Below are 27900 nucleotides of genomic sequence, written 5' to 3'. Positions count from 1 at the left end.
TTAGGGTGGTTTTGAAGAACCAGTTTATTCATACATTACACCAAATCATAGGCAATTTATACGCACCAAACTCCCGACTGGAAAAAACTGAACTGATAGGATGTTTTTCAGAAAATGTACCGTGCTCACAAATAAGACGAATTTGACCTGTTCCATTACTAGAAATGAAGTAACAGCGCAACAAATCGAAAGGGGAACAGAAGCACCTTCCTCCTGTGTGGCTCTGAACAGACGCCCGCACTCAGACCACCTGTTCCCGCAAACACCGGCGGCCCTGAGGCTTGGGCCCTCGCAGCCCAGCGGTCCTGAGGCTGGGGGCGGGCCCCCCCCCCCCGGAACCTTCCAGCAGCCCAGGTCCCCACCAGCCAGTGGCTGCACGGCAAACTCTAACGGGGGTGAGGTTCTGTGTGCCGCCGTGTTCGCGGCGGGCGTCTCTCAGGTCCGAGACCTGCTGTGGCTCGGGGACAATTGGGAGGAAGAATGAGCATACATTTGCATCGTCCAAGCGTCCAAGCGTCCTTTGCATCGTCACTGGCCTTCTGTAGAAGGAGTCATAAAAAACAAAGCACCATCGACCACACTGCACGAACAACTCACTTTAGCCTAAGCTTTGCAAACATGTTACAGAAGAGAAGATGTAATAGGTTTAATGAAACAGAACTGCTGGCACCACCCCTTCCCCACAACAGCACATAAAAACGGACGAGACCTTAAATAAACATTCTGTTATTAATCATTAAATATATTAATACCCCAAATCATGTATAAATTAGGAAATAAATGTACAAACTATTTCACAAAGTGCTTTTTAAAATATATACACAACATTCAAGCAATTCTTAATGTAAGACATTTCAGATTGAAGTTCTGGGATAAGTGTAAGTGTCCTTTCCTTTCAAAAAGTATTAATACAGCACTTAAAAAAACACACACACATAAAAGGCATATGCGCAGATTGGCAAGGAAGAAAAATGAAACCACTTTCACAGTTATCTAAAATGTGTAACGTTTTCAGTGGGAAATTTTAGTTCCCGATGGAGTTTGCAAATTAGTTCTATGAAAACTGTCAGGGAAGAACAGGACAAAATCGAGGGAGACACCTCCCCAAATGAAATTACTAATGTTTGTGTCGTTTAGCAACTAAGAACTCTCTTTCAGTAATTTAATAGAGTACGTATCTTTAAGCCCTTACCAGCGTTAAGAGTTTTTAAAACCCATATGCCTATAAAATAGACACTCCTATCCCAATGTACGTGTGATTCTGTCCCCACAGAAGAGGGGAAATATGCTAGAACAGGACTGGTACTCATCTGGGGCAATCTTTAATCTGCACCTCAGTTCTTCATCTGTAAAATGGGAGCAGTAATTGCCTCCGTATTTCCCAGTGTGGACTGTCACGATTCATTCAAGCAACAAAACAAAAGAAAACAAAACAAAAACAGCATAAAATGCCTTGTAAACTGTAAGCCATTCAACACCTCTGGATGAAGGACTATTGTAGACTTCTAAAACGCGAAACTTATCAATTTAAAAACACCATCTTCAGTAGACCTGGTATGTAAAGAATTGGATATTTTCTTGAATTTTCTTGGTTGTTCTTGGAAGTATGTCAGCATTTATCCAAATATGTTTTTAAAGTACTCACATGGATACTATTATCCAGGTAAAAGCTGACAGAATGTTTGTATTACTAATTAGTGAAACAGAGGTTTCCTTTTACTATGCTTTTCCAAGTAAGCTGTGTATAACGCTTGAGAACTTAAATGGGATTTGATGTTCTAGGAATGTAAAATTTACTCAAATTTCCCTACATAAATCCTTTTCCTTGGGAAGAACACAGTCAAATTTGTGGGGTTCTTTTTGAAAATAAGGTGTGAATTTCAGATATCTCTAAAAGAAAAGGAACACTTGCTTAGAGACCTGGATAAGCAGGTCCTGGAAGAAAAGAATATAAAAGAAAATACTTGCCAACCGTTTGGAAATTTTGGTATAAATATTTTAAATTCTCAATTCGGAATAGGGCAATATCAAATATCCAAATCCCAGAACTGACCGTCAGATAAATAAGGGCCAAGGCCAGTCATTTTAAAGAACTACCCCCTTTCCTTCCCTGGGTCAGGCTAATCGTACGTTTATCTGGAATACACTCGTTGATCCCTCTTTACTCTTTATACAAAAACATAAAACATTTTGGATAAACACAATTGGCGAGAGACACAGGGAGCACACGAGCCTGGAAAGGGCTATTCGCAGCCTCCCCAAATGAAGCATGTTTATACTTTCCGCTGTGTACCAGAAACTGACCCAAGACACAGAAGATGCCCTCCCCTGCCATCGAGGCACAGGGAGAGGCTGCCACCCAGGGGCTGTGCGCGCGTGTCCGGCTGCGGTGCGGCCAGTGAAAGACAAGTTTACAACCCACATTACGACAACTGCGTGAGGAGGAGCAGACCCGAGGCCTGCTTATGTGAACACACGGACTATGGCATCTGGTAGATGTGTCCCATCGCTGGGCACAGAATACTCTGGTGACAACAGGACCCCTAAAGCTAGCTAGAAACATCAAGGGGGAGGGGGACAAAAGAGACAACCTCCCCGTCGTATGGACGTACAATACTATACACAGCACCGAATATGTCACACCATCAAAGCGCCGTCTCTCGCCAGCGGTGCACCCTTGGCATCGTACCCAGATGAAATGTGCACGCTTCACATGCAGACGCTGCGTGGGGCGGAGGGGCAGTCAAGAGGTCAGAGTTCACCAGAACTGCCACTGGCCCAACCATCCCCAGGGGACATGCCACCACAAGGCTCTACCAAGAACACTTGTCCCTTACTGCTGGTAATTTCCATACTGGCCCTGTAAGAGACCGAGACACGTGTTACACTTCTGTAGTTGAGACAGACCTCCCACCCCGCGCCCCGCAGCCCACACCCAGGACTAGGGACGGAAGCAGGGATGGGAAGCAGGCAAGCAAACAGCTCTCCGCCTAGATCTCGGGCGGGCAACACGATCGCTGGCTTTCTGAAGGCCGTCCATCCAAGCCTGCGGCCAATGATTTAGATCAGAGGGTCAGCGAGGCTCACCCTTACCAGCTGCCCCCCAGTAAGACCCCCCCAAGGGGCCAAGCTCCCACAGGTGACTGGTCAGCAGCAGGGCTGGCTACAAACTTGGGCTGGGACCCAGACGCAGAGCCACTCGGCCAGCCGTGTCTGACCGAGTGAGGGTATGCTATGCGTACAGTAATTCGCAAAAGCCTTAGCGGACCAGAGAAATCACATTCTGGAAGAGACCCTGGCCGCCAATTCCTTCCTCTCCTTATTCCTCACGACCATAAGAGAAACCTTTGTCATGTTTCCACAGACACGACAGATCTGCGCGTCTGGAGGCATCCCCAAATCTTGCCTGCTCATAGCCATAAGGCCGCTGCTGCTGGGCGGATGGGCCCGTCTGAGATGCCCTGTAGCTTCCGTACTGCTGGCCTTGTCCTTGTTGGTACCCGGAGTACTGCGAGGCGGCTCCCTGGGCAGGCCCTGTGAGGATACACACCCGAGCCATGAGAACGACCCAACGCCCTCCCCGGCCCTCCGGAAGTGTCTGCCACACCGCTGGATCCAGCGGTGGAAGCTCAGCCGAGTGCTCGAGCAAGGCTGCTGTCGGCTCCTGCGCGGCCCCCCTGGCCGGGGCTAGCGGGCCGCTCCCCGGTGCACCTGCACCGGCTTCCCGGCAGCAGCGTGTCCGCCAGGGTGGTCGCCACAAACCCACGAGTTAAGCACCACAGCAGCTGTTGAAGACTCGCGTGCGAGAGGAAGGAGGTAGGCGTTCCCGTGGAAACTAAGGCAAAAGCTTTGGAAAGAACCGATAAAGGCCAAGGGGGCACCTGGGTGGCTCAGTCCGTTAAGCGCCAACTTCGGCTCGGGTCATGATCTCTCAGTTCGTGAGTTTGAACCCTGAGTCAGGCTCTGTGCTTTCAGCAGGGAGCCCGCTTTGGATCTTCTGTCTCTGCCCCTCTCCCCACTCGCGTGTGCTCTCTCTCTCAAAGATAAACCCTTGACAAAAAAATAGATTTTAAGGCCAAATAATTTTTCAAAAAATCGTTATTTCGTCAGTTGTGGCTATAAAAGGTTGAACAAAAATCTTGAACTGGGGCTTACCTTCCTCACCGTGTGCCACGGTCACCTGTGAGCTCAGGAAGACACCTCACGCAAGGGCCCCGCCTGGCAGGTGATCCTGAGGTGCAGCGAAGGCCGAGTCCCGCGGCCTGGACGGGTTCCCTCAGGGAGGCACACGGTTTATGGAGGGGACGGGGCCCAGCTCTGACTGGATGAGCGAGTGGGGGCTCCTGACTACAGTAAACGAAGACATTTCGGTACAGACAGATGGAGGTTTTATAAAGACTCGTAGACTCATTCTTAAGGAGATAATCACCCACTCATTCAGGTGGCGAGGCCGGCTTTCACTGTATTTTACCTCATTGTATGTATTTATTTATTTAAATGTTTATTTTTGAGAGAGACAGAGCGTGAGCAGAGGAGGGCCAGAGAGACAAGGAGACACAGGATCTGAAGCAGGCTCCAGGCTCCGAGCTGTCAGCACAGAGCCTGACACGGGGCTCGAACTCACGAACTGTGAGATCATGACCTAAGCCGAAGTCGGACGCCCAACCAACGCAGCCACCCAGGTGCCCCTCGCGGTGCATTTTAAATACTGACGGTTCGCCGGGCCATCACGTGGTGGCCATGTCAGGCAGCGGTCCTCCTGTGACAGCAGCACCTGGGCTCTGGGGAGGGTGGTCCAGATGCGCCTTGGGAGCAGGCGGGGACCCTGGAAGAGCGTCGTGCGGCCTCGGGCTCTTGGCAGACATGACCCGCAGGCAAGAGGCCAGGCCTGCCCTGTTTCAGGTGTACCTGCCTCAGAGGCCGAGGCCCATAGAGGGCTGGGCAGATGGGCGGGCTATGCTCCCGGCAGGACGCTCTGCTGTGCCGGACGGCCTGACCTTGGGGAGACTCCGCTGACCTCCAGTGGACAGGGTGTCTCCCCTTTGTGGCTGCTGCAGCTCAAAAAGCCCACGTTTCTGTCCGACGGGCCTGGAGACCAATGCTTGCCGGCGGGCTCCAAGGCAGAGAGCCCCACCCGGGCCCCTTCGCCGTCTGGGGAACGCTTGTGGGGCGAGCAAAAGCTGACGAACGGGCGAGCCCCTCCGGGAGCTGCTGCGGGACTGACCCACACGTGGAGAGGCTCAGAAGATGCCCACGTGCCCCTGGCTCTCAGTCCCTAACAACGTTCTCTCGTCAGGGAACCAGAGCTCCTGTGAGACCTGGCTACGTCTAGGGCTAGTGCAGGGAGAGCATCACGGTCCCAGAGAATAAGGAAATGCTCAGAAACAAAAGGACGGGGACATGTCAAAGGGACTGGAAGAGCTCCCACGAGGCAAACTGGACATGCTGAACCAAACAGAGAAGTACTGGAATACAACCCAGCGTATAAGACTAATATCCACAGATACACACTAATAAATGATGAAAAGTGGAGTGCGCCTTATAGAGGAACTCCAAACAGTCTACGGTAGACAATCCCCCCCTTGAGTATGGGCTGGACTCAGGGGCTTGCTTCCAATGATTGGGGGAAGGAGAGGAAGACAGGACAGCTCGATGGCGGGGGCACCGGGTGGATGCCTCTAACCAAGCGACCACACCCAGCATCAGAGGCACATCACGTTCATGTGGGATGAGAAGGGTCTTTCGCCCCTGCGAGCTTTCCAAACCCCACAGCCCACGGTCATCCTGAGAAAAAGCTCAGACAAAGCTCACCAAGGCTGTCCAACAAAGCACCCGTCCAGTCTCCCTCACGACCGTCAAGGTCCAGAAAGACCGGGATTTCTGAGACTCTGTCCCAGCCTAAGGAGCCGTGAGACTCAATGTCCTGTGGGACTCCAGAGGGGTCCCGGGACGGAATAGGATACCGGGGGAAACCCCGTGAGATCTGGGTAAGCCGGGAGTTCCGTCCACAGCAACGCGCCAGCGGAGTTTCTTAGTCGTGACGATCACGCTGTGCTCGGACGAGGTGAACAAGAGAGGAACTCTGTGCACTAGCCACACAGCTTCGCTGGAAATCTAAAACTATTCCAAAATGGGGGCGCCTGGGAGGCTCAGCCGGCTGAGCGTCAGCCTTCGGCTCAGGTCGTGATCTCATGGATCATGGGTCCGAGCCCCACGTTGGGCTCTCTGCTGACAGTGTGGAGCCTGCTTTGGATCCCACGTTCCCCTCGTTCTCTGCCCCTCCCCTGCTTGCGCTCTCTCTCTCAGAAATAAATAAAACATTAAAACATAGATAAAACTATTCCCGAATGAGTGTACTAAGTGTCACTGAACGAACAGCAGTGTTACCGTGTGTGGGGCCCGGGTTGGAAGGCGTGCCCTCCCCCCGACCCCCTTACCGTAGCCCGGCTGCTGCCCGGGATAACTCTGCTGGTTGGGGTACTGCTGCTGGTACCCGGCCTGCTGCTGGGCTGCGCCCTGCTGGTACCCCGCCTGCTGCTGGCTGTACTGCGAGTTCCCTGTGGGGGGAAGGAGACACACGGGTCATTCCCAGGGACAAAGGCAGCCCTTCCCGCCACTCAGGACGTGGACGCCTCGGAAAACCCTGGGCCACCTCGACTACCTCAGAATCTTCTCTTTCCCACAAATCTTTTACGACATTTTCTCTTCTTGTTTTAGAAGATTACGAATAAACACCCAAAACGAAAGTGAACCGAAAGCAAAGGTTAATGCAAGTGTTTTGGGTTGAACCATGTCCCCCCAAAAGGTACGTTGGAGTCCTTACCCACACACCTGTGCACGTGGTCTTATCTGGAATTAGGGTCTCTGCACATGTGATCAGTGAGGGGCAGGCTGGCTGGACTAGAATGAGCCCTAATCCAATGACGGGTGCTGTCGTAAGTGGGAGTGTGGACACAGACGCAGGGAGAGCCACGTGCTGACAGCAGCGTGGAGTGACATGCCTACGAGCAAGGACACCCAGGACGGCCGGAGCCACCGCAAGCGGGGACGGAGGCCGGGGACACACCCTGCGTCGGCTCTCGGACCCCTGGCCCGTTTCGGCAGCACCTGGTCACGGTGGCCCTGGGCCACCACGACAGCCAGAGGCGGCGAGTCGGGACAGTCCATCCCGGCAGCCGCTCAGCTGTGGTGCCGGTCGTGGGAAGGACAAAGCACGAGGACTCGCACAGGCAACTGAACGCACCGCTGCCGATGCAGCCACACGGCGGCCAGTGGGGAGGAAACGGAGAAACTCTAACGGTCTTGGGTGGAGAATCAGTACCGGTCAGTGAGCCTTCGGAATGTTCTACACACGTCCCCCTCCCTTGCTGTCTCTTCTCACCGGTAAGGTGTGTGGGACGGGGCCGCGGGCCAGAGTGGGTCCCAAGCAGGCTACACGGACTACCCCACGTGCTTCCTGTGACACTGGGAGGGGGACACCACCACACCCCCATTTCACACACGGGGCGCAGAGAAGGGAGATTCAGAGACGGTCGCTCCTGTGGCTGATGGGGGACGCTGAGGTGAGCGGCAGCTCTAAGGCTGTGTCTCCACGCGGCTCGGAAGGAGCCCTGATGTTTCGGGACACCTTCGGCGTGGAGGCGCACGTCCGCGGTGCTGGCTCAGATCCACATCGGGTTTTTCCCTTGACGTTAGGAAATCAGTGCCACAGAGCATGTTTTTTTAAGGCAGATATATACCTGTATATATGTATATTTTTTTAACGTTTTTTATTTATTCTTGAGACAGAGAGAGAGCGTGAACAGGGGAGGGGCAGAGAGAAAGGGAGACAGAATCTGAAACAGGCTCCAGGCTCCGAACCGTCAGCACAGAGCCCGACGTGGGGCTCGAACTCACGGACCACGAGATCATGAGCTGAGCTGAACTCGGATGCTCAACCGACTGAGCCACCCAGGCACCCCAATATACCTATATATTTTTAAACGTTTATTTATTTAACTAATCTACGCCCGACGTGGGGCTCGAAGTCACAGCCCCGAGATCGTGAGCTGCACGCTCCCCCGACCGAGCCGGCCTGTATGTTTTTATCTTCACGTTGGTAAAGTCCAAGCACTATTTCAGATTCACTTTTTCGGTTTTTCAGAGAAAATGCCTTAACTCTCATTTTCAAGATCTCACCAGGCAGTGTCCACGCTAAAAGCCTCGTTGCAGAAGGAAGCTTGCAGTGAGAAAAGTGAGGGTCCCAGTGAGCGCCTCGCCGGACGTGGGCCGAGAGTCAGATGCAAATCTTCCTCGAGCCTTCCCGCCGCAGGGTCTCCAGAGCTGCCCGTTCAGATTCAGGCTGGAGACGAAATTCCATTCACGGGTCTCCGGACGCTTTTATAAAAAGATCAGCATAAGTGTGGTTCTGTCGTGTTCTTTTGAGGTAGGGCTTCGCTCTTCAAAACCACGCAGAGCGTGCAGCCTTCGTAGTGCGTTCGGTCCTGAGTCTGCAGCGGGGGCTCAGGAGACCCCGGCCCTCACTCGCCAGCGACACCTGCCAGCAGGCGAATGGCTGGCCCGGAGAGGATGTGGCAGCCCCCACCTACCCGTGGGGACCCCGCTCCAAGACCCCCATGGACGCCCGAAGGCGTGGGGGCGCCAAGCTCTACACACCCCAAGCGTTTTCCTCGACACACACCCCAAGTGCGGTTTATGAACTCGGCACAATGGGAGATTAACGGTAACGATGAAACAGACCGAGCGTCAGGGAGGGGATCCTCTGCTTCCCTCGAGGGGCCCCGTCACTGAGATGGCAGGGAGACTGTGGGTGGGGGGAGGGAGGGACTACCGTAGTTGCCTGTTCCTTTTCTTTATAAACAAGACGTGTCCCAGAAAGAAGAAAACAGAGGCCAGATTATGAAAATCCGTATTTGTCGAATCCTGTTTTCTGCTTTATTTTCCCAATTAAAAGTAAGTTTTCCTTTTCTAGGAGCCGTAAAATACAAGTATTTAAAAACCAGATCCTGGTGGCGTATTTTTCTAAGCAGCAGCTTTCCCGAGAGCCAATTCACCCCGCGAGGGTGTAAAACCGTCCGCGGGGACGTCAACAGCAGCCACCAAAGCAGCGTGCTCCAACCCCAGGGCGAGTCCCCCCTACAGGGGCCCTGCAAACCCACCGCATCTGCTCTGACAGCTCCTTCCCCGAGGCCGGCAGGCTGGACAGCCACGGGTGGGCAGCCACGGGGCAGATGCAGGGCAGGACGTGGGGCGGGACGTGGCGGGCTCCACACCTCGCCTCGCTCACCCTGGAAGCACATCTGAGACACGGCGGGTCCTCCTCAGGGCTTGAAGTTTTTGCTCAGTCTGCGTACCTCAGCCTCACAGCCCCTTCTTACTGGATGGTAACGGAGGAGTTCACTCACAGGCTATCCGGCTGCGGCCTGGCACCCAGTAAGTGCGCCACAAACGTTAGCAGGGACGCCTCTGGGAAGCACACATCCGCCCTCCCACGCCCGGAAAACCTTCCCTCCTCCGGAGTCAAGCCCAGTAGGAAAGGGGCCTGGCTGAGCGTCGTGGACACAAAACCACCACCAGGAACCAGTGACCCATCAGCTCAGTGACGCAGTCTATAAAAACTACGGAGCAGGGGTGCCTGGGTGGCTCAGTCGGTTAAGCGTCCGACCTCGGCTCAGGTCATGATCTCGCAGTCCCTGAGTTTGAGCCGTCAGGCTCTGTGCTGACAGCTCGGAGCCCGGAGCCTGCTTCCGATTCTGTGTCTCCCTCTCTCTGACCCTCCCCTATTCATGCTCTCTGTCTCAAAAATAAATAAACATTAAAAACAACAACAACAAAAACCAGGGAGCAAGGGTGTGCCTCGGGGACACGCATGGGCCACTCTGGGTCTCCTCGGGGCAAGACCCTGAGGACACCCAGGATAACAGCGCTGTGACCATGGGACCAGGGGTGCGATGGGTCTGGACGGCCACAGGGTTGGGCTGCTTTGATTTTCAGAGATAGTCACGTTTAATATTTGTAAATTCACCTTCCGCACAGGCAGATACGTTCGCGAGATCCACAAATGTGAACACGAAGCCAGCCCACCTTCAAGAGGTTCAGGGAAAAAGGCCACCCGCAGCCTGCCCGGTCGCCACCCGGTCCCCTCGCAGCCACTTCTATCGGTGTCCTGACCGTCTTTCCAGAGTTTGTCCGTGGGGTGTGTGTGCATGTGCAAACACGTACTGTGTTCCGCAGAAGGCGGCACCCCAGACACCCTGGTCCTCAGCACCCGGCCTGAGCATCCGGCACCACCCGGATTTTCCACCACGGCAGCCACAGAGGCTTTGCTTCCTTTAATAGCCACTGTTTAACAGACACATGGACTGGTCACAGGGCCACAGACCCTGGCTCTGTCTGCTCTCCGCCACTGCAGATCTCAGTGACAGGGTGCAGCAGGACTTCAAGGCTTCCGTGGACTGCTCGGCGGGGGCCCTGATGGCGCTGTGTCCACCTGGCTCGGCCGAACCCACATCCCCTCATCCCGCTTGGCCTGGAACCAGCCCTCTGCACGTTAGCGCCCTCTCATTGTACGGGACCACCCGGGGCTCCTGTCCCGTGCCACCTCCTGTGAACCCCAGGACCAGCCGCCGCGCCCCACAAGGCTCCCCATCACATGGAATAATGTGACGACTGGAAGACTCTTAATTTTGGCTTCAACCTACCCCCTCATTGCTTCCACTCGGTGCCCTCCACCTGCACGGGGCCACGGGCCACTCACGCACATCCAGTCTCCTCAGAGCAGAACGCCGCCTGCCTCTCACACCACACCCGGCACTGCCACCCACCGTGGGGTGACCTGGGCCCTGTGACACAAGTACGGGTAGTGCCGGGTCGAGGTCCAGTTAACAAGACGGAACGAAACGCTTCCAGATTCAGGAGGAAACCATTCCGTCTGCCACACCTGCCTTAAAAAAAGTGACCGTTTTAGCAAACGTCCCGCGGATTATGGGAGGCGAGAACGCGTGAGCCAAACGTAAGGGTATAAAAACGTGCGCTTCGAAGTTCCAAAGGCTGAGCGGCACGTCCTGAACTTGTCTTTGGAGCAGTCATTTCTGCCGGAAGGTTCTTTCCTGAGCACTCTCACCGGGACGCCGCAGAGCTGGCGGTGAGCAGAGGGCCCTCCCAGTGGAGAGGGCCGAGCGCCGGCGTCCCGGGAGGCGGACGGAGGGCCCACGGCCGCGGCCTCTGCGGACAGGCCCCAGTGCTGGCAGAGGAGAGCGTGCAGGGATGAGCCCCAGGTGGCCCCGGGAGCTCACCTCTTCCTGGCAGGCGGAGACCCAGCGGCGCAGACACCTGAGTGCGCCAAACTCGACTTTTTACGTGTCAAGTTGTTTCTATAATGGCCCAAACACGTGGAGTTTTAGCCGTGTAGAGCCCACCAGCTGGTGTACCCTGTGAAGTGTCACCAGCAGCTGCTACCTGGAGGCAGGTCAGTGCTCACAGCTGTTGGCTCCTGGCCCGGAGCCGTGCTACTGGGCACAGGAACCCTCTCCCCGGGACCCCCGTCTGCAGTGTGGCCTCTGGCCGCGGCCTGTCTGCGGGTCTCCCGCTGCGAGGGGCTCCCCCTCCAGCACCCTGTCCAAGCGCCTCCCGGCGAGGCTGCGTGGGCGCGACTGCCCAGTGTGGGCCCATCTGTTCCCCTGTCAGCCCGCGATCCCTCCACCCTCCCATACCCGTGCCAGTGCCAGTGACACGGGCCGGCCGCCACGGTCAGGAGCCTGCAGAGCTGTCGCTGGGCCAGCGTGCGTCTTGGAAACGTCCAAGGTGAGGGGCATGTGGTGCGCCCCGAGAACGCTCACTCACACCCGCCTTCAACTGGAAGCGAAGAGAAGCAGCTGAGCTTCCGCTGCAGAACAGCGCTTGGGGCGACCGTGTGGATGAGGGGACCGCCTCGGTGGTCTCGGGTGGCGAGATTACCGTGGTCGTAACGGAAGGCACGACCAAGCGCGACACAGGAACCACCTGAGTTGTGGTGAGGAGGCAGGATAAAGGTGTTGCCCGCAGGGCGCCTGCGTGGCTCAGCCAGCTAAGCGTGCGGCTCAGGTTGGTGAGTTGCTCGCGGCTCAGGTTGGTGAGTTGCTCTCGGCTCAGGTTGGTGAGTTCGAGCCCTGTGTCAGGTCCGCTGCTGTCAGCGCAGAGCCTGCTTTGGATCCTGTCTCCCCCCCTCTCTCGGCCCCTCCCCCATTCTCTCTCTCTCAAAAATAAACAGACATTAAAACAAATTTTTTTTAAAAAAGTGTCACCCTTTCCCCATCAATGGCCAACACTCAATCACTTGACTGGTTCGTAAAAACAACGGGGAACATGAAGTTGTCCATAAATAATTTTACTTCAAGGTGGTTGGGATGTTTTGTTCTCTTGTTCTACAACCATCATCAGGTTTCAGATCCAGCCAGGGGTGATGGCCAGGTCACAGCACCTGCTTTGGGAACAGGTGGGGCACCTGCCGGGGTAGGGGTGAGGACCTGCCTGGCTGTGTGATGCACAGGCACGGGCCATCACGGGGCCTGGGGAGCCAGACTCGCCAGGACAAGAAGGCTGGGTCTGACCCGTGTTCGCAAGCAACCCCCAAACGTGGGGACAGGGGGAATCGCTGCGGGGAAGTCCTTCCAACTGGGTGATTCTCCCGTATTCTCCACATGTCCTATAATCTCCTACCGCCGTAACTAAGAAACAAGATCGCGCCACAGAAGACAGAATGCAGTTCTTCAAAAAATTAAACACAGAATTACCGGACCACCCCTAATTCTACTTCTGGGTATAAATGCAAAGGAAACGAAAGCAGGGACTCGAAGAGACATCTGCACGCTGGCGTTCACAGCAGCGTTATTCACGACAGCTGAGAGACAGAGACAACTCAAAAGTGTCCATCGATCGGGGCGCCTGGGGGGTCAGTCGGTTAAGTGGCTGATTTTGGCCCAGGTCACGATCTCACTGTCCGTGGGTTCGAGTCCCGCGTCGGGCTCTGGGCTGACAGCTCAGAGCCTAGAGCCCGCTTGGAATTCTGTGTCTCCCTCACTCTCCGCCCCTCCCCCACTCATGTCGTGTCTCTCTCTCCTCCCCTCTCTCAAAAATAGATGTTAAAAAAATTTTAAAACATCGACCGTGAAATGGACGAACAAGATGCTGTGCCCACACACTAGAAAACGATTCTGCCTTTAAAAGGAAGGATGCTCCGATAGCTGCTAACACACGTATGAACCCTGAGGACATTATGCTGACCGAAGTGAGCCACTCACAGAAGGACAAGTGCTGTATGATCCTGCATGATGGACGCAGTCACATGCAGAGACAGAAAGTGGGCGCCGGGGGCTGGGGGCAGGAGATGGGAACCAGTGTCTGATGGGGGCAGAAAATCAGTCTGGAAGACGAACAAGTTCGGGGACGGACGGTCGGGACGGCCGCCCAATGTAAATGTGTTGAACGTCACTGAACTACGCTCAGAAATGGTTCAAGCGGTAAATACTGTTGTGTTTTTAGCTTAATTCTTTTAAAAAGCCACTGTAAACACCTGGACTTGCAAACTGCCTGTTTCATGGTTATATCTGTGTTTCCTTCCCCAGGGGCCCTGCTACGAAACCTCACGCTGTCTCCCCTTCTGATGTCCTGACCGGGAAGCCTAGGCTATAAACGGGCTGATGTCCCAGTGCCCCGTGGCCTCACGGTTTTCTCTTCCCCTGGGGTCTCGCAAGGGCAGCGAGGTACCTTCACTCTATAGGGGCCCCATCTGAGAGGTTAACGTGCAAATTTCTTCCTAGTTGTGTTTGGTGACATCACATTGGTGGCTGGAAGTCAGTGTGAGTGAGAGTATTCACAGCAGGAAAATGGGTGCATGCTGCTACTTGGCTCTGTGTTGTCAGAGTCTGCTTCTAGAACGTCACTGCCTCACCCCACCTCTGCGGACAGCTCCCAGCCCAAGCTGCACTTGATCTGGCCAGCAGGTGTTTCAAGAAACGCCCAGGCCAAACCCAAGGAAGCCACGCACCCCATGTGCATTGCCTGCCTTGCTCGGGAGGGACACAGGGTGCCCGGACCCCCCGACCGAGCCGGGAACTCTTAAGGGAGCCCGTCTGAGCTCCCCCTGCACAGATGGTAGGGTCTATGCCCCCACAACTCCAGAGCGGCCACTCCAACCACCCCGCCCGCGTCATGAGCGCAGCGCCCGCAGCAGCCACAGGTACCCTTGGCCTCACAGAGTGCGGCGCCACCCGGCATAGCGCGTGTCTGACTGAAGCGTGGGCCCCGCGCAGCTTACCGCCCTCGTAGTAGTGCTGCGTGGACTCCTCGAAGGACCGGTCGTAGCTCTGCTCCGTGTACGACTGCTGGTAGGCGTAGTCTCCGTGTCCTGCGGGAAAACCCACATGGACCACAGTCAGTAGGGGGTCCAGGCCGCCTGGGCTCGGGTTCAGTCGTGAACTGAACGGGCAACACGTGGGGTCAGGAGTGCCCGGAGTCAGGCCCGATCCGTCTTTTTCCCGCAGGTTAAGTCTGTGAAGCAGTTTCCCGCCACCTCCTGGCCTCCGTTCCCTTGAGACGCAGGCAGCCACCCTGCTTGGAGGTGAGCGTGAGGAGTCCATCTGTCACAGTTTACAGAGAGGAGACCGTGTACTCAGTGCTCGACACGTGACAAGGCCCAGCGGCCCCTCATCCCGGGCACCGTGAGCCCTCAGGAGGCCTTGTCACCATCATGTGGCGGTGACACAGCTCGCCCTGCCCTGGCCTCGGCCGCCTCCCCACCACCCACCCCACGCGTGCTCCGTGCCCAGGGTCCTTCCCCCTGCAAATCCCACCAATCCTAGGTGACCGCTTTCCACACCACCTCCACAAATCCTGAGACTGTTCAAACGTGACCGAAAGGCGGCACCAAGGGAAAAGAATCCGCAGAAACTGAGCAGCAGATACAAACCGCCGCCTTCGGAAGGCATTTCATAAGGGCTCCCGTGTCCACCTTCCAAAACAATTACATGCCCTGACTGAGGGGATAGCACATCTCAGCCTCAATCACCTGCTGCCGTTTGGGAAGGGAGAGAGGAGCCTCAAGTAGGTGAGTGGCTGTGGCCTGAACCGGAAGCTTCTCTCAGCAGAGACCAGACGTGACCTCACCCCAGTTCCCAAAGGCACTCGGGCGAGGGGGACTCAGGGTGCCCTGCCGGCAGAGGCCGGGGGCGACGGGTCTGCACCGGGGGCGACCGGAGCACGGCGGTGGGCAGCCACCCCACGGCCGGTGCCGGGGTGGGCGCGGGCCTCACCGTCAGGGTAGTACTGCTGGCTCATGGGCTCCGAGGCGGCCTGGCCGTGTCCGTACTGCTCGCCTCCGTAGTACTCCTCCTGGCCCAGGTACTGCTGGGACGAGCCTGGGGGCAGGACGGTAACTCAGCAACGGTTCTCCCGTGACATGACAGCCTCCTCGACGGCCTGGTCGGGACCCCCCGCATCCAGCCCCCAGTCCCCGGGACCACACTTACAAACCTGACCGCCCCGGCACCTGCTGTGGACCCTGCTCCTGACTTAACCCCCTACAGCCCCTCAAGCCCGTCCACCTCCAGGAGCGGCACCGGCCCTTGTCCTTCCATATTTCGTTAGCCCCACGAGGCTCCGGACCATCCACGATCCTTGCTCAATACTAAAGAACTAAAGCCTCACGCCCCCCAGCTTCCCAGGCAGAAAGACGCGGTGCGGGCATTACCTTGCTGGGAGGGCCGGTAGGGCGCCAGGGGCCGCTGCCCCATCATGCTGCTCCCCTGCCCGCTCTGGCCCATCATGGCGATGGACGACTGGCCCTGGTAGTGCTGGCTCCCGCCCTGCGCCGAGTTGTAGTGGGACGAGGCCGCCTGCTGGTGCATCATGGACACTGGGCGACACGACAGACCCGAATAACCCCGAGAAGCTCCCCAGGCGGGCGTCCTCACCCTCACCCCAGACCCCGGCCGCATCCCTGTCTGACTCCAGCTCCCGGGCCACCTCCACGCACAGAGAAACACGAGTCCTGTCCTGTCATCCCTCGTCCCCTAGGCTGGTTGCGAAGGAGCCATGCCCGTGCCCCTGGATGCTCAGGCCTGTGCCCTCTGGCCTGTCCAGTCGTGCCGCCCCCGCTCAGAGCCCGCTAGAGCAGCACTGCCCAGGAGGACGGGAAGTGAGCCATGCCACGACAGTAAAACAAACAGGTGAGATCTATTTTAGTAACATATCTTGGCTTGATACGTCTAGAACATCCTCATCTTGGGGCACCTGGGTGGCTCAGTTAAGTGTCTGACTGTTGATTTCGGCTCGGATCATGATCTCACTGTTTGTAGGTCCAAGCCCCGTGTTGAGCTCTGCGCTGACAGCGTGGAGCCTGCTTAGGTTTCTCTCTTTCTCTGCCCCTCCCCTGCTTGCTCATTCTCTCTCTCTCTCTCTCTCTCTCAAAAAAAAAAAAAAAAAAAAAAAAAAGGTGCCTGGATGGCTCAGTTGGTTGAGCATCTGACTGGCTCAGGTCGTGATCTCACGGTTTGTGAATTTGAGCCCTGCGTCAGGCTCTGCTCCCCCACCCCCGCCCCTCCCCCTGCTCATGCTCTCTCCCTCCCAAAGAAGCCAGACATTACAAGACGTGAAAGTAAACTAGGGAGAGAGCTCATGATCTCCCTGTCCGTACCAAGCCTCTGAAATTCAGTGTCTGACACTCTGGGACAGCTCGATGGGGACCCAACGTTTCCCAGTGCTCGGCACCCCACTCCCAGCCCACGGGGCTCCCTTGGCCCAGCGTCTATGGCCCTGCTCGCTGACCACTTCTGCGCTCTGGCCACACCGCCCCCGACCCCGCGTGAGCCTGGTCCCGTCCTCAGATAGGGCACGGACCGCCCCTTGGCACGGCCTCGCCTGACGCTCCCGCGGGGACTGGTGGAAACCCCCTCTCCACAGAGCCAGACCTCACGTGGTCTGTTCCCACGGCCCCCACCCCTTCAGAAGCCCCACAGGACCGCGTGCATGGTCTGCACATATTTCGAAGGGTCACGGGGGCCGGCGGGGTGTCCCAGGGCCGAGCAGGGCGGTACCTGGGTTGGACTGCATGTTGATGTTGGCCCGGGACACGTAGTTGCCGATGGCGCCCTGGCCCTGCAGGGGCACGCTCTGCGAGGCGGGTCCCGAGTGGCTGTAGCCGGGCCCCGTGCCGTGGCCGCTGCCCGACATACTCATGGAGGTGGTGGGCAGTGTGCTCTGTGCCGTCTGCTGCATGGACACGTGGTTCGGACCTGCCAGGAGCACAGGGAGGGGACCTTAAACCCACCAGGGACCGCGTCTGATGGCAGGCCTGGTCCTGCCGCCAGACACCCCACGTTTCCTTCGAGCGATCGCGCGGAGGGAGGCCAGCCCGTGGTCGGCAGCGCCGATGAAGGAAACAAACCGAGCGCAGGAATTGCACGTTAGCTATGACGGTGACGGTTCCCGGTGGCCAGAGATCGAGCTCTTGATCCGGAGATAACCTTTTTGCTCTTGTTTAAAAAACCCACCCGGAACCCGTGTAGATGTGAAGTCAAAGCAGAGCAGGGGACCTGAAGCGCTTTATCCCCTTTGCATGTTACCCTGCGCACGCGCACCCGGGCACCGCGGCGCCCCCGCAGCCGGGGCCTCTGGGAGGAGGGACGTCCCACGCTCAGCTCTGCCGAGACAGCCAGGCACCCGGGAGCCCGAGGCGGTGACCCTGTCGCCAGTGCTCCGGGTACTCACCGTTGCCGATCTGGCCCTGCATGAGGGAGGACGGGGGCAGGCCCGTGCCAATGGCATCACTGAGGCTGCCCTGGGAGTGCAGGCCCTGGCTGGAGCCGCTCTGGGACAGCGCTCCGGGGCCCAGGTTCATGTTCTGGGTGGGCGGCTGCAGGCGACAAGAAAGTAACAGGAGGCTGGTTAACCCAGAGACGAAGCACCCGAAGCCCTCCAGGGACTCGGCGGTTCGAGAGAGCTACCTCGACGGCTCACGGCCACCTGGCAGATGTCTGTGACCGACTGCCGCTCACACACGTGATCGGTGACTGCGGACGACGAGGCCCAAACACCTCAGGCCAGGAGACGGTACGCCGAGCATTCTTGTGAGCGTTCAGACCTTAAGCGAGTACCAAGCTAACAGCACATACCGGAGGTTCAAAGATGGGCCCTCCTCACTGGGGATGCAAGGGACCACCTCACCGGTCCACCACACTGCCCTTGCCCCTGCCCCTGCACCCTGGCCTCAGCTGGCCAGGATTCGCTGTGTCCCTCATCCACACCACCCCATGCCCCGGGCCTTTGCACAGACTGCCCTGTGCCCTAGCCCTGGCCCTCTCATTGCTCCTCCCGTGCGTGTGCCCTGCCCCGCAGCAAGCCCAACCGTGATCAGGATGTAGAAGGCGACGGGACGCACGAGGGACCCCTGCACCCTCACCTCCCGGATCCAGACCAAACAGCAGCTCCGAAGGTTCGGAGGCAGATGCTGTCTACACCTGGCCAAGAAAATGAAGTTCCCCGCAGGATCCACTGCTGTCTCCAGAGCGAGGAATCCCGATTTCATAGGCCAATCAATGTCCGTTTAACAATTTCGTCGGTAAGACACCCTGGCACCTATGACATCACCTTCCAGGGCACCAGGGGGCATCGCGTGTGTCCCAGAACGTCCCTCCCCACCACGGTCTACACGGGCGGGTCCTTCTCGCGGCTCTGCCTTCCGGTCCACCTGCGGGAGGCGGCCACTGCTGGACCTTGCCTTTGCAGCAATTATTTGATTTGGGGAAAACGGATTTTAAAAAGTTAAGCAGAAAACAAAGTATGTTGACACTTAAAACCTTCACTGCACCGGCGGCATCTCACAGTTCTGTTGCCAAATCGGAGCGCCGTTTATTCCTGGGCAGCATCTTCAGACTCGCTCAGAAGGGCTCACGATAAAGAGCGAGAATCCCCCACACCACCTCCTGTTCCCCACGGAGACCTGCCGCCCACCGTTTCTAGGTCTGCTTCCTCAGGGTCACCTCCCTTTGCTACAGAAACTGATGTCACAATTCTGACCAGTCCACTTCCGACTCGGGCCAACTGGCCTCCTGCCCCCTTTGCAGGCTCCTGTCTGTTCCTTGGCTACTCCACGTAACACGCTCCGACGGCTGCTCCCCGGATCGCAGCGGGCAACTGCACTGGGCGAGGGTGGCCCACTGTCCCCCCCTACCCCCCGCGGGCACTCACGGCGGGCAGCAGGGACTGCATGTTCTGGTTAGAATCCGCGATCGTGGCCAGGTAGACCAGGTTCCGGTGCAGGATCTGCTGGTACCTGCAGGGGAGGGGCACACAGTGAGGCAGCGCCCGCGGGCCAGTCGGAAGAAGCGAAGTCCACCCGGGACAGCCTCGCAGCCGGGCCCCAGGGGGACACTGACCTTCGGGGACGGGGCAGGCAACACAGCGCTCTGTGCTCTAGCACAGGGCCGGGCAGGGAACAGGACCCGGCCTGAGTCGTGAGTGGGATCCTGTCTGACGAAAACATGCTGAAAGGCCCCGAGGCGGTGGCCCGAGGGCACGCGCCACCAGGTCTGTTCAGAGCGGTGGGAGGAGGCAGAAGACTGAGGGAGACACCGGAGCGGACGCCAGAGGACAAGCCCTCCTCCATCTGACCGTGACACGCGGCAGACTTGATCTCTCTGCCCCCTGGAAGCGGCCCCCCAAACAGGCCGGGAGGACGTGGGGAAGCCCGGTTCAACCCAGGAAAAGCCCCCAGGCGCGTGGCGACCGCTCACACACGCCAGGCCTCCGGTGGCTCTGACAGCCAGCCCCTGCACCTACTCCGCGTCCAGCCCCGGGGGTCACACGAGGTCCCGCCCGGGGGCGCTCATCGACCCCTGGTGTGTCCCCCAGCAGCCCCCTCCGCCCACCCTTCATCTCCCTCCACGTCGTCTCCCCCTCCTCGGGGAGTGCCCCGGGGTGGGGGGACGAGGCCATCCTCTGAGGGTGACCTCCACAGCCCGACGGCCACTTACTGGGTGCACTCGGCCGTCTTGCCCTTGCTCTGGTAGTCCAGGATACACTGGATCAGGTGGTGGTTCTCGTCCAGCATCTGAAGGGGAAGCAGATGGGAACAGGGACACAGATGTGTCTCCGGCGCCCGGCTGGAGGGTCACGGGGCAGAGCTGGAGTCGCTCCATTAGGTGCGCGACAGTAACTGTCACCCGTGTGCAGGCGTTCTACGCGCAGAACTGCCACTCTTGCGCATCGCGCCACTCGGCAGAACCGAATACTCTCCACGTCCCTGTGCTAAGCATGTGGCCCTCCATGTGCTAGGGTCAACCCCCCCGCCCCCCTGCCCACCAAACCCAGGGGCGGGTCCCAGGACCTCTCACCCGGCAGATGAAGACCCACAGCCGCCGGCTCACCATTTTCTAGGGGCCCGTGACCACAGCGCATCTGTCCAGCTAGGGTGGGCCCAGAGTCTACGTTAGGGATGCTGGGCCGCCGGGTCTCTGTCTGGAGAGGCCAGGCAGGCAGTCCCGCCCGGGCGAGGCAGCTCGCAGCCCTGCAGGGCACCACAAAGGCCTACCACAGCCAGCTTTTCAGGACGGCCAAGTCGGGGGCAGCGCCCGGGAGAGTCTGGGGAGACCCGGGAGGAGGCGATGGAAGGAAGCACAAGGGGGAGGAGGGCCTAGTGGGAGCAGGGAGGGGTGCGCCGGAGCCGGCGGGGAGGGGAGGGCAATGTGCATGGGGCGGTGCCCGCCAAGGTGAGGCCTCCTCCAGCCAGCTGTGAAGAGAAGATCCCGGCTTATTCACCGGGTGCACCCTCTGGAAGGAGGGGCAGGACTGCGCCCAAGGCCAACGCTGCTTTCCACGGAAAGGTCTTTACTCGGAAACTCGGCCGAAAGAAAGCTCTGTGGCTTTTGTCCTCAACGACTACCGGTCACCATGGTGCGGGCTCTTCTGGGAGGGCTCAGCGCCACAGGCCCCTGAGCCAGAGGAGGCGCCCCCTGCTCGCCACCGCCCAGAAGGCAGCTCACCTTCCTCCCTGCGCAACGTGGGCTCCTCCCTGCACTCTGACCACGGAGTCCTCCTCCAGAGCTCGGGGCCCGAGCCCGTCCACGGAGGGGAGGCCAAGGCGGCACAAAGGGCCTGACTGGGCCACGCCGCAAGGCCGAGTCGGCCCCGCGGCCCTGCAGCCCTGCTAGGCGACCGTCCCCCAGCCTCTGCGACCTTGGGGTCGGTCTCTCCTGCTCGGTCTTAGTTTACAGCTCTGTCCTGTCTACCCTCCTGTCTCCCACGTGGGGGCAGTGGAGGCAGGCACTGCGGGCCCAGGAGCCGCCAGGGGGCTTGCTGAGGGCAGGTGGCGGTGGCTGGGCCCACCACCCTGAGGGCAATCGGGACTCGGCGTCCAGGTTGACTAAGGTAAACGACTAGAATGACCTTCCTCTCCCTCTGACAGCCACCCCTCTATGGCTTCAGCTTCCTGCCTGAAACTGCCGGGCAGGGATTCTCTCCCAAGGACACACGCCACAGAGCTGAAGTGCTATCAGGAGGTCCGTTTTAGCATCGTCCTTTTTTTTTTTTTTTTTTTAATTTTTTTTTTCAACGTTTATTTATTTTTGGGACAGAGAGAGACAGAGCATGAACAGGGGAGGGGCAGAGAGAGAGGGAGACACAGAATCGGAAACAGGCTCCAGGCTCTGAGCCATCAGCCCAGAGCCCGACGCGGGGCTCGAACTCACGGACCGCGAGATCGTGACCTGGCTGAAGTCGGACGCCTAACCGACTGCGCCACCCAGGCGCCCCTAAATTTACTTCTTTTGGGACGGGCAGTGACGGAGAGAATACCCCAAGAAGGCTACGTGCTGACAGCGCAGAGCCCGACGCAGAACCCGATGTGGGACTTGAGCTGACGAACCGGGAGCTCGTGACCTGAGCCGAAACCAAGAGTCGGAGGCTTAGCCGACCGAGCCGCCCAGGCGCCCCGCCACATCGTCCTTAACGTTCCAAAAGGGACAGAAGCTAAAGAGTCAAGGCCAGCAACACTTCAGCGGACCGTAGCGTAAGCAGCCGTCACGAACAGTTCGCAGTTTTCCTGCACACGAGGAAACGTACCGTGAAGGGGATCGAGGAAAAGGACACGAAATGGAGCACCATCTCAGTTAAGTTATGAACACTTGGGGAAAAAGGCCAGGCCAAAGTGGGTGACAGATGGCGGACTGGAGGCCCCTGACCTCTAAACCCTGACGACCCGGCGAGCAAGGGACGTGAACAGAGCAGAGCTGAGACAGCAGTGCCAGAGTTCTAGAACCGGAGAGCAGATCCTGGGGTGCCGGATGTGACACAGCCACACCGGGAGCCCAGAGACCAGGAAGGCGGAGGCCCCAGGACCTTCCCCACTGCTCACCGGCGGGCTGGGAGGTGGAGAAGGGGGATGAGGCAGAGGGGTAGCACCAGGGCACCACCGGAGGCAGGGGCGCACCTCCCAGGGTCACCACAGACCAACCTGCCCCGGGCCCTGGCCCTGAGCAAGAGTACTCCCGGGAAGCCTGCCACCTAGAAAGATCTGGACGATCTAGACGATCTAGACAAGCCGAGGCTAGCTGCAGACACCGAACCTGGGGAAGACGAAGACCACGCAAAAAGGAAGCTTAGAAAAACAAAAGGAGAGAAAAGCGCAACTGTTACTCATATCCCCAAAAGACAAAAAAACTGTCTTCGTTAAAATATTTTTTTATGTTTGTTTATTTTTGAAAGACAGAGACAAAGCACGAGCAGGGGAGGGGCAGAGAGAGGGAGACAGAATCCGAAGCAGGCTCCAGGCTCTGAGCTGTCAGCACAGAGCCCGACGTGGGGCTCAACCTCGCAGACTGCAAAATCACGACCTGAGCCGAAGTCGGACGCTCAACCGACTGAGCCACCCGGGTGCCCCAAAAGACTGTACTTGTTAATAAAAGATGCCCTTAAACAAAGCAAAAAGAGCTCTGGAATATTTCTCTATTGACCAGAGCAAAAAACAATTAACGCAAGGTTGGAACATAAAGTTGAGAAAAACTCCTAGAAAGCAGATTAAAAACACCAAGGTAGAAAACAGAAAAGATGACAAAATTAGAAAAACGATCTGACTGGCAAGAAACAATTCTTCAAGGACTTCCAGAAAGAACACACAGGGAGAAAAATCATCTAAAAATTTGTTCAAAGTATTTTCTCAGAATTGAAAGATGTGAATTTCCGTATCAGAAGGTTCTCCAAGGGGCCGACTTGCCAAAAACGTCAAGGACAACACCGAGATCCTAAAAATGAACCAACTGAAAAACTATGGCAGTGAGTTTCTCCACACAGGCCAGAAGTTGGTGGACAGTGGCGAACAACTACCCGATCCCGAGTGAGGCTTCCTGAGGCGGGGCGACCGGATCCCGAGTGAGGCTTCCCGAGGAGGGACGACCAGATCCAAGTGAGACTTTCTGAAGGGGGATGACTGGATCCTGAGGGGAGACTTCCTGAGGAGGGATGATTGGATCCCGACCGAGTGAGGCTTCCTGAGGCGGGGTGACCAGATCCCGAGTGAGGCAGAAGAGGGATGACCAGATCCGGAAACTTCCTGAGGAGGGACGACCGGATCCCGAGCGAGACTTTCCGAGGAGAGATGATCGGATCCTGAGGGGAAGCTTCCTGAGGAGGGACGACCAGACCCAAGCGAGGCTTCCCGAGGAGGGACGACTCGAAAGGCCGGCGATACCATCGGGACGAGCCAGAGGTCGAGGTGGAGCCGTGGCCGGCGAGTCGTGGCGAGACCCTCCGGAGCCGCTCTCCACGCCCCTCCCCCACCCCCGAGGCCAGCAGGGTGACCGGCCCCCCGCTGTGCGCGCCCGGGGGACACCCGCCTCCTGCCGGCCTCCGCCGCGGTCCCTCCGCACCCCTCTCCGCGGCTCCCGGCTTCCTGAGGCCTCCGCCGGCGCCGCAGCCGGGCCCGCACGCACCGAGAGCCCGCAGCAGGCCGGCCCGTCGGGGGGGGGGGGGGGGGGGCCCGGGTCCCCGGACGGGGGCCGAGCCGGGGCCCGCCCCCCCCCCCCTCCTGCTCCGGCCGCGGGGGGGGGGGGGGGGTCCGCCGGGGAGTGCGGTCACCTCCTCCCCGGAGCCTCTGGCCTCTGTCACGTCGGCGCCGCAAACGTCACGGTTTTTTTTTCCCGCCGCGGCTCGGGCGGGAAAAGACCGGCCCGATCTCTTCACGGGCCCTGAGGGACTCGGGGACATCGGCGCCGGGTCCCCCCACTCCCGCACCTCGGGCGGGGGGCGGCACTGCCTCGGTCACAGCCCGGGGATCCCGGGACAACCGGCCTCTGACTCCACGCGCGCGGGCCAGGTGCTCGGGCCCCGGCCCGCTGGCCGGGGGACAGGTTAGGGGCACGGGGCCAGGGCCACCAGAACGTCCGTGGAGACACCTGCTGGTGTCACGTGGCAGACCCCGGCTGCTGCCCCGTCTCCGGGTCCCGGGCTGCACCGCGAGGGTGGGAGGCCGGCGCGTGCCGGGGGGGGAGCGCCCGGATGCTTCCTCACCCTCCGGCCCGAGGGGGCCCCCTGGAGCCCGGGCGGCACCTTCTCCGGAGGAGGGCCCGTGGCCTCGTGTCACGGGGCAGAGGGCCCGGGCCCGGCTCTTCCCTCCCGGAGACGGTGCTTCCTCACACTTCCCCCACGGGGGCGGCACTCAGGGCCTCAGGAGCGGACCCACGGCACCCCGCGCCCCGGCCGCCCGCAGCCCCCCCGGGGTCCACCGGCCCCGGGACCAGAGGCAGGAGGCATCGCCCCCTCCCGTCCCCGGGGATGGAAAGAGAGACAGGTTCGCTGCCTCCCTTGCCCGGGACCGTGCTCACCGGGGAGAAGGCTTTCGGTGACAACTGCCCAAGACAGTCACTTAGGCAAGTTGGGGGTGGGGGGCTCGGCGTCCGCACGCCGCCGGCAGCGGTAGGACGGCGAATTGTTAAAAAGGCCAGTTTTACCTTCTCTGCCGAGTCAGCTCATGTGCTTGAAGCCGAGTTCCGGGCCTGAGAACGTACGGCACCCACCCCCAACCCAGACGGCCGTCCTGCACCTCTGTGCCCCTGCCCCCCAGCCCCCGGGCACGAAGGGCGGTGGCGCAGGGCTGGTCTGGTGCCGCCCCCTCCCTGACGCGCAGATCCCGAGCACGGCACCTGCCCTCGGGGGTGTCGCTCGTCTGCACTGGACCCCGCGCCGGCAGACACGCCAGGTGCCCAGCTCCCGCAGAGCCCGTCTCCCCCCGGACAACGTGCCGGGGGCACAGGGGGACAAGACCCCGTTCCCACCCTCCGGCCCAGAAAACGAATTAAGGAGAACGACACAAGCAGGGACGGTAAAACTCACGTTTATTAAGCGACTACCGTGTGCCAAGAAACTAAGAGGTGCCTGGCCAGCAGCCAAGGCCTGGTGTCCGGGGCCCCCTCCGATGTGCCCAAGCCCAGCCACACGGCCCACGGACGCGACTGCCACGCCACCCTGCGAGCGCAGTGGGAGCGCGGCACTGGGCGGCGGGGATCCCCTGGTCCCGAACCAGCAGAGAGCAGCCCACGCGGGTCCCAGCCTGCAGGCCAGCTAGCCAGCCGCGGGGACACCGCCCGTCTCCACCTCAGGGTCCCTGGCAAAGTCACATTCCCTACGGTCCCCCCCCAAGTGCCGTGCTGCCCTCTGCCCCGGCACCGAAACGGTTTGGTCACCACCGGAGAAACCTCCCGAGCGCTCAGCGCGGGCTTCCCCCAGGCTGGCTCTCCCCGCCCTTCCGGTTTGGGCCCCATGACCTGCTCCGTGTAGACCACCGGCAGGACCGCCCTCGACTCCTTCGATCTCCCGCATCCTTCTGTGCAGACCACGTGCGGGACGGCCGCAACTCCCTGGACCTTCCAGAGCCTTCCTAGCCTCGCTCCTTGGTTTTCCTTGTCTGGAATCTCTCTCCCAGACACGTCTTCTGTTACGAGTTAAACCGTGTTCCTCAAAATATTCGGTTCGAGTCCCAACCCCCAGAGCCTGCCAACGCGGCCAGATTTGAAAGCGACGTCTTTACACCGTATTCGAGTCCAGGCGAGGTCAGACCACGGTCGAGGGAGCCCTGAATCCTACGAACGGCGTCCTTAAAAGAAAAGGGCGATTCGGACACAGAGATACACGCGGAGAAGAACACCCCGGGAGGCCGAGGCAGGGGTGGGGTGAGGCGTCGACAAGCCCGCAGCACCAGGAGCTCAGAGAAAAACAGCAGAGCCTCCCCGAGAGCCCCCAGAAAGTCACCAGCCCTGCCCACGGCTTCATCTTGGACCTTCTGGCCTCCAGAGGACGAAAAGTAAATTTCTACCGTTCTAAACCACCGAGTTTACGACGTCACGGCAGCCACAGGAAACGAACACGTCTGCTTCTCCCCAACGCTTCCACCGGCGGAACCAGGGTCACAGACGCTCTAGTACGTACCGAGCACTAGCTGTGCCAGGCAGCGTGCCAGGCTAGGGACACGGCGAAGAATAATTCGGTAACGTGCAAACTCAGGAGCCCCGGCAACCTGTCAAAGCGCCGCAGTTACCACAGGACTGCCAAGAGAGAATGGGGGAGGGGATGTCTGAGTGGGCCTTGAAGGCCGAGCAGAAGTTTGCCGGGCAAAGTCCTGCTCAAATAGATGCTGAGGGCAAGCCGTGTACTTCCTGCTCTCTCACCTCCCTCAACGCTCCGAGCGTGGGTGTAAGACCCGCACCTCTCAGCCCCTCACAGCCAGCCAGCAAGACCCCCACCTGTTCCCTGCCACAGCGCCAAGGTAATACGCGCACTGCCAATCCCGTCAGTACAAATCAGGCGAGGGCCTAAACGGAAGACCCGTTTTCCACGGTCAGCGAGTTTCCCTCTTTGCGACCTGATGCCTGGGGACATCAGGCGCTCTGGCACGCGGTTTTGCCCGAAGACTTCCGGGAGCTTTAACGGGGCGTGAGCGCAAAGTGCAGATAGCTAGATGGGTGCTAAGCCAAAAGAGGCTTTGGAAACAGTGTCTGCGCTCATCACATTCGAGCTCCAAAAAGGCAAGGTGCCAGGAAACCCCCCTGGATTGCCCGAGGGTGCCTCTGAGCCAATCGTTTGACCCCGTGTTTAGCCAGGCGCTCCCAGGGCGACAGTCACTGGCGACCCTGGAGCCACTGTGCGGGGTCTGTCTCCCCGCAAGCCACTTAACAGCAACCACGCTTGTCTTCACCATGCCTCAAGTTTCCCTATCTGTAAAACGAACACAGTACCTGCCTGCCACAAAGAGTTAAGATCCGCAAAGCCCGGCGAGCAGGCAATGCAAAAAGTGCTCGGTGTTTACTAAACAAACGCAAACGTCGCACTTCTGCCCCTTCTCAGGTGCTCTTTCCCGTTCGCAGCTCGCTGATGTCCACTCGCCAAAACCGGCCGCAGCAAAGGCAGTCTGCAGACAGGCAAGAGGCAGAGGACAAGGTCCACAAGGTCCTGGCGAGCCCCTAGGCAAGAGGGGCCGCGGTCGTGAAGGCGAACCCCGCCGGCGAGAAGCAGCCAGTGGGGAACCGAGGCGCACCGATGACCCGAGACTCCCCAGGGCGAAAAAGAAACCAGGGCAGCTGCCAGAGACGCCGAGAAAATGCAAACGGGAATGGCTAACACCGATTTTCTTCTGAACTTGCCTTCTACGGAGAAACAGAAGACTTAAAATCCGAGACCCAAAGCGTAAGGCTTCTGGTAAAGGTGCCCCCACACCCACGTGAGCGTGATCTCGGTAAAACCACAAGGCCAAACTTACAGGACGCGGGGAAAGGCTGTAAAGCGAATCGGTAAAGTTTCTGTTAGGTGAGGAGGCTGGCCGGGGTGTCAGGCTGAAAAACAATGTGACACGCGAGGAGTGGACGTCAGCGAGCTGCGAACGGG

General features: G+C 58.8%; 1 protein-coding gene across 5 annotated transcripts; it reads right to left on the bottom strand.

Annotated features, from left to right (window-relative positions):
* On the bottom strand, positions 1-27875 carry SS18L1 (SS18L1 subunit of BAF chromatin remodeling complex). 5 transcript variants are annotated; one of them, XM_040459846.1, is made up of 12 exons: positions 20400-21552; positions 20007-20083; positions 19410-19499; positions 19222-19306; positions 17743-17887; positions 17070-17267; positions 15725-15889; positions 15288-15392; positions 14294-14383; positions 6438-6557; positions 3407-3534; positions 1-2860 (listed from the first exon to the last, which is right to left on the bottom strand). In XM_040459846.1, exons 1-12 carry the CDS (start codon positions 20400-20402, stop codon positions 2834-2836), a joined length of 1233 nt encoding a protein of 410 aa, XP_040315780.1. In that variant the 5' UTR covers positions 20403-21552; the 3' UTR covers positions 1-2833. The 5 variants fall into 5 exon arrangements, with proteins under 5 accessions (XP_040315780.1, XP_040315777.1, XP_040315776.1 ...); XM_040459843.1 differs by lacking the exons at positions 19410-19499; positions 20400-21552 and adding an exon at positions 27776-27875; XM_040459842.1 differs by lacking the exon at positions 19410-19499 and having other exon boundaries at positions 20400-21136.
* Between the last annotated feature and the right edge of the window lie 25 nt (positions 27876-27900).

Source organism: Herpailurus yagouaroundi, unplaced genomic scaffold (assembly GCF_014898765.1).
Source record: "Herpailurus yagouaroundi ecotype Mexico unplaced genomic scaffold, PumYag 246, whole genome shotgun sequence".
Taxonomy (NCBI): Eukaryota; Metazoa; Chordata; class Mammalia; order Carnivora; family Felidae; genus Herpailurus; species Herpailurus yagouaroundi.
This window is presented reverse-complemented; position numbering and strand designations above follow the sequence as displayed.

Excerpts from the sequence above, each read along its gene's own strand:
- SS18L1 (XM_040459846.1), bottom strand. Across the intron at positions 19,307-19,409 it reads TGCCTGCCCCGTCCCCGAAG|GTACCAGCAGATCCTGCACC; the intron begins GTCAGTGTCCCC and ends CCTCCCCTGCAG. Across the intron at positions 2,861-3,406 it reads GGCCTTATGGCTATGAGCAG|GGCCAGTATGGAAATTACCA; the intron begins GCAAGATTTGGG and ends GGTCTCTTACAG.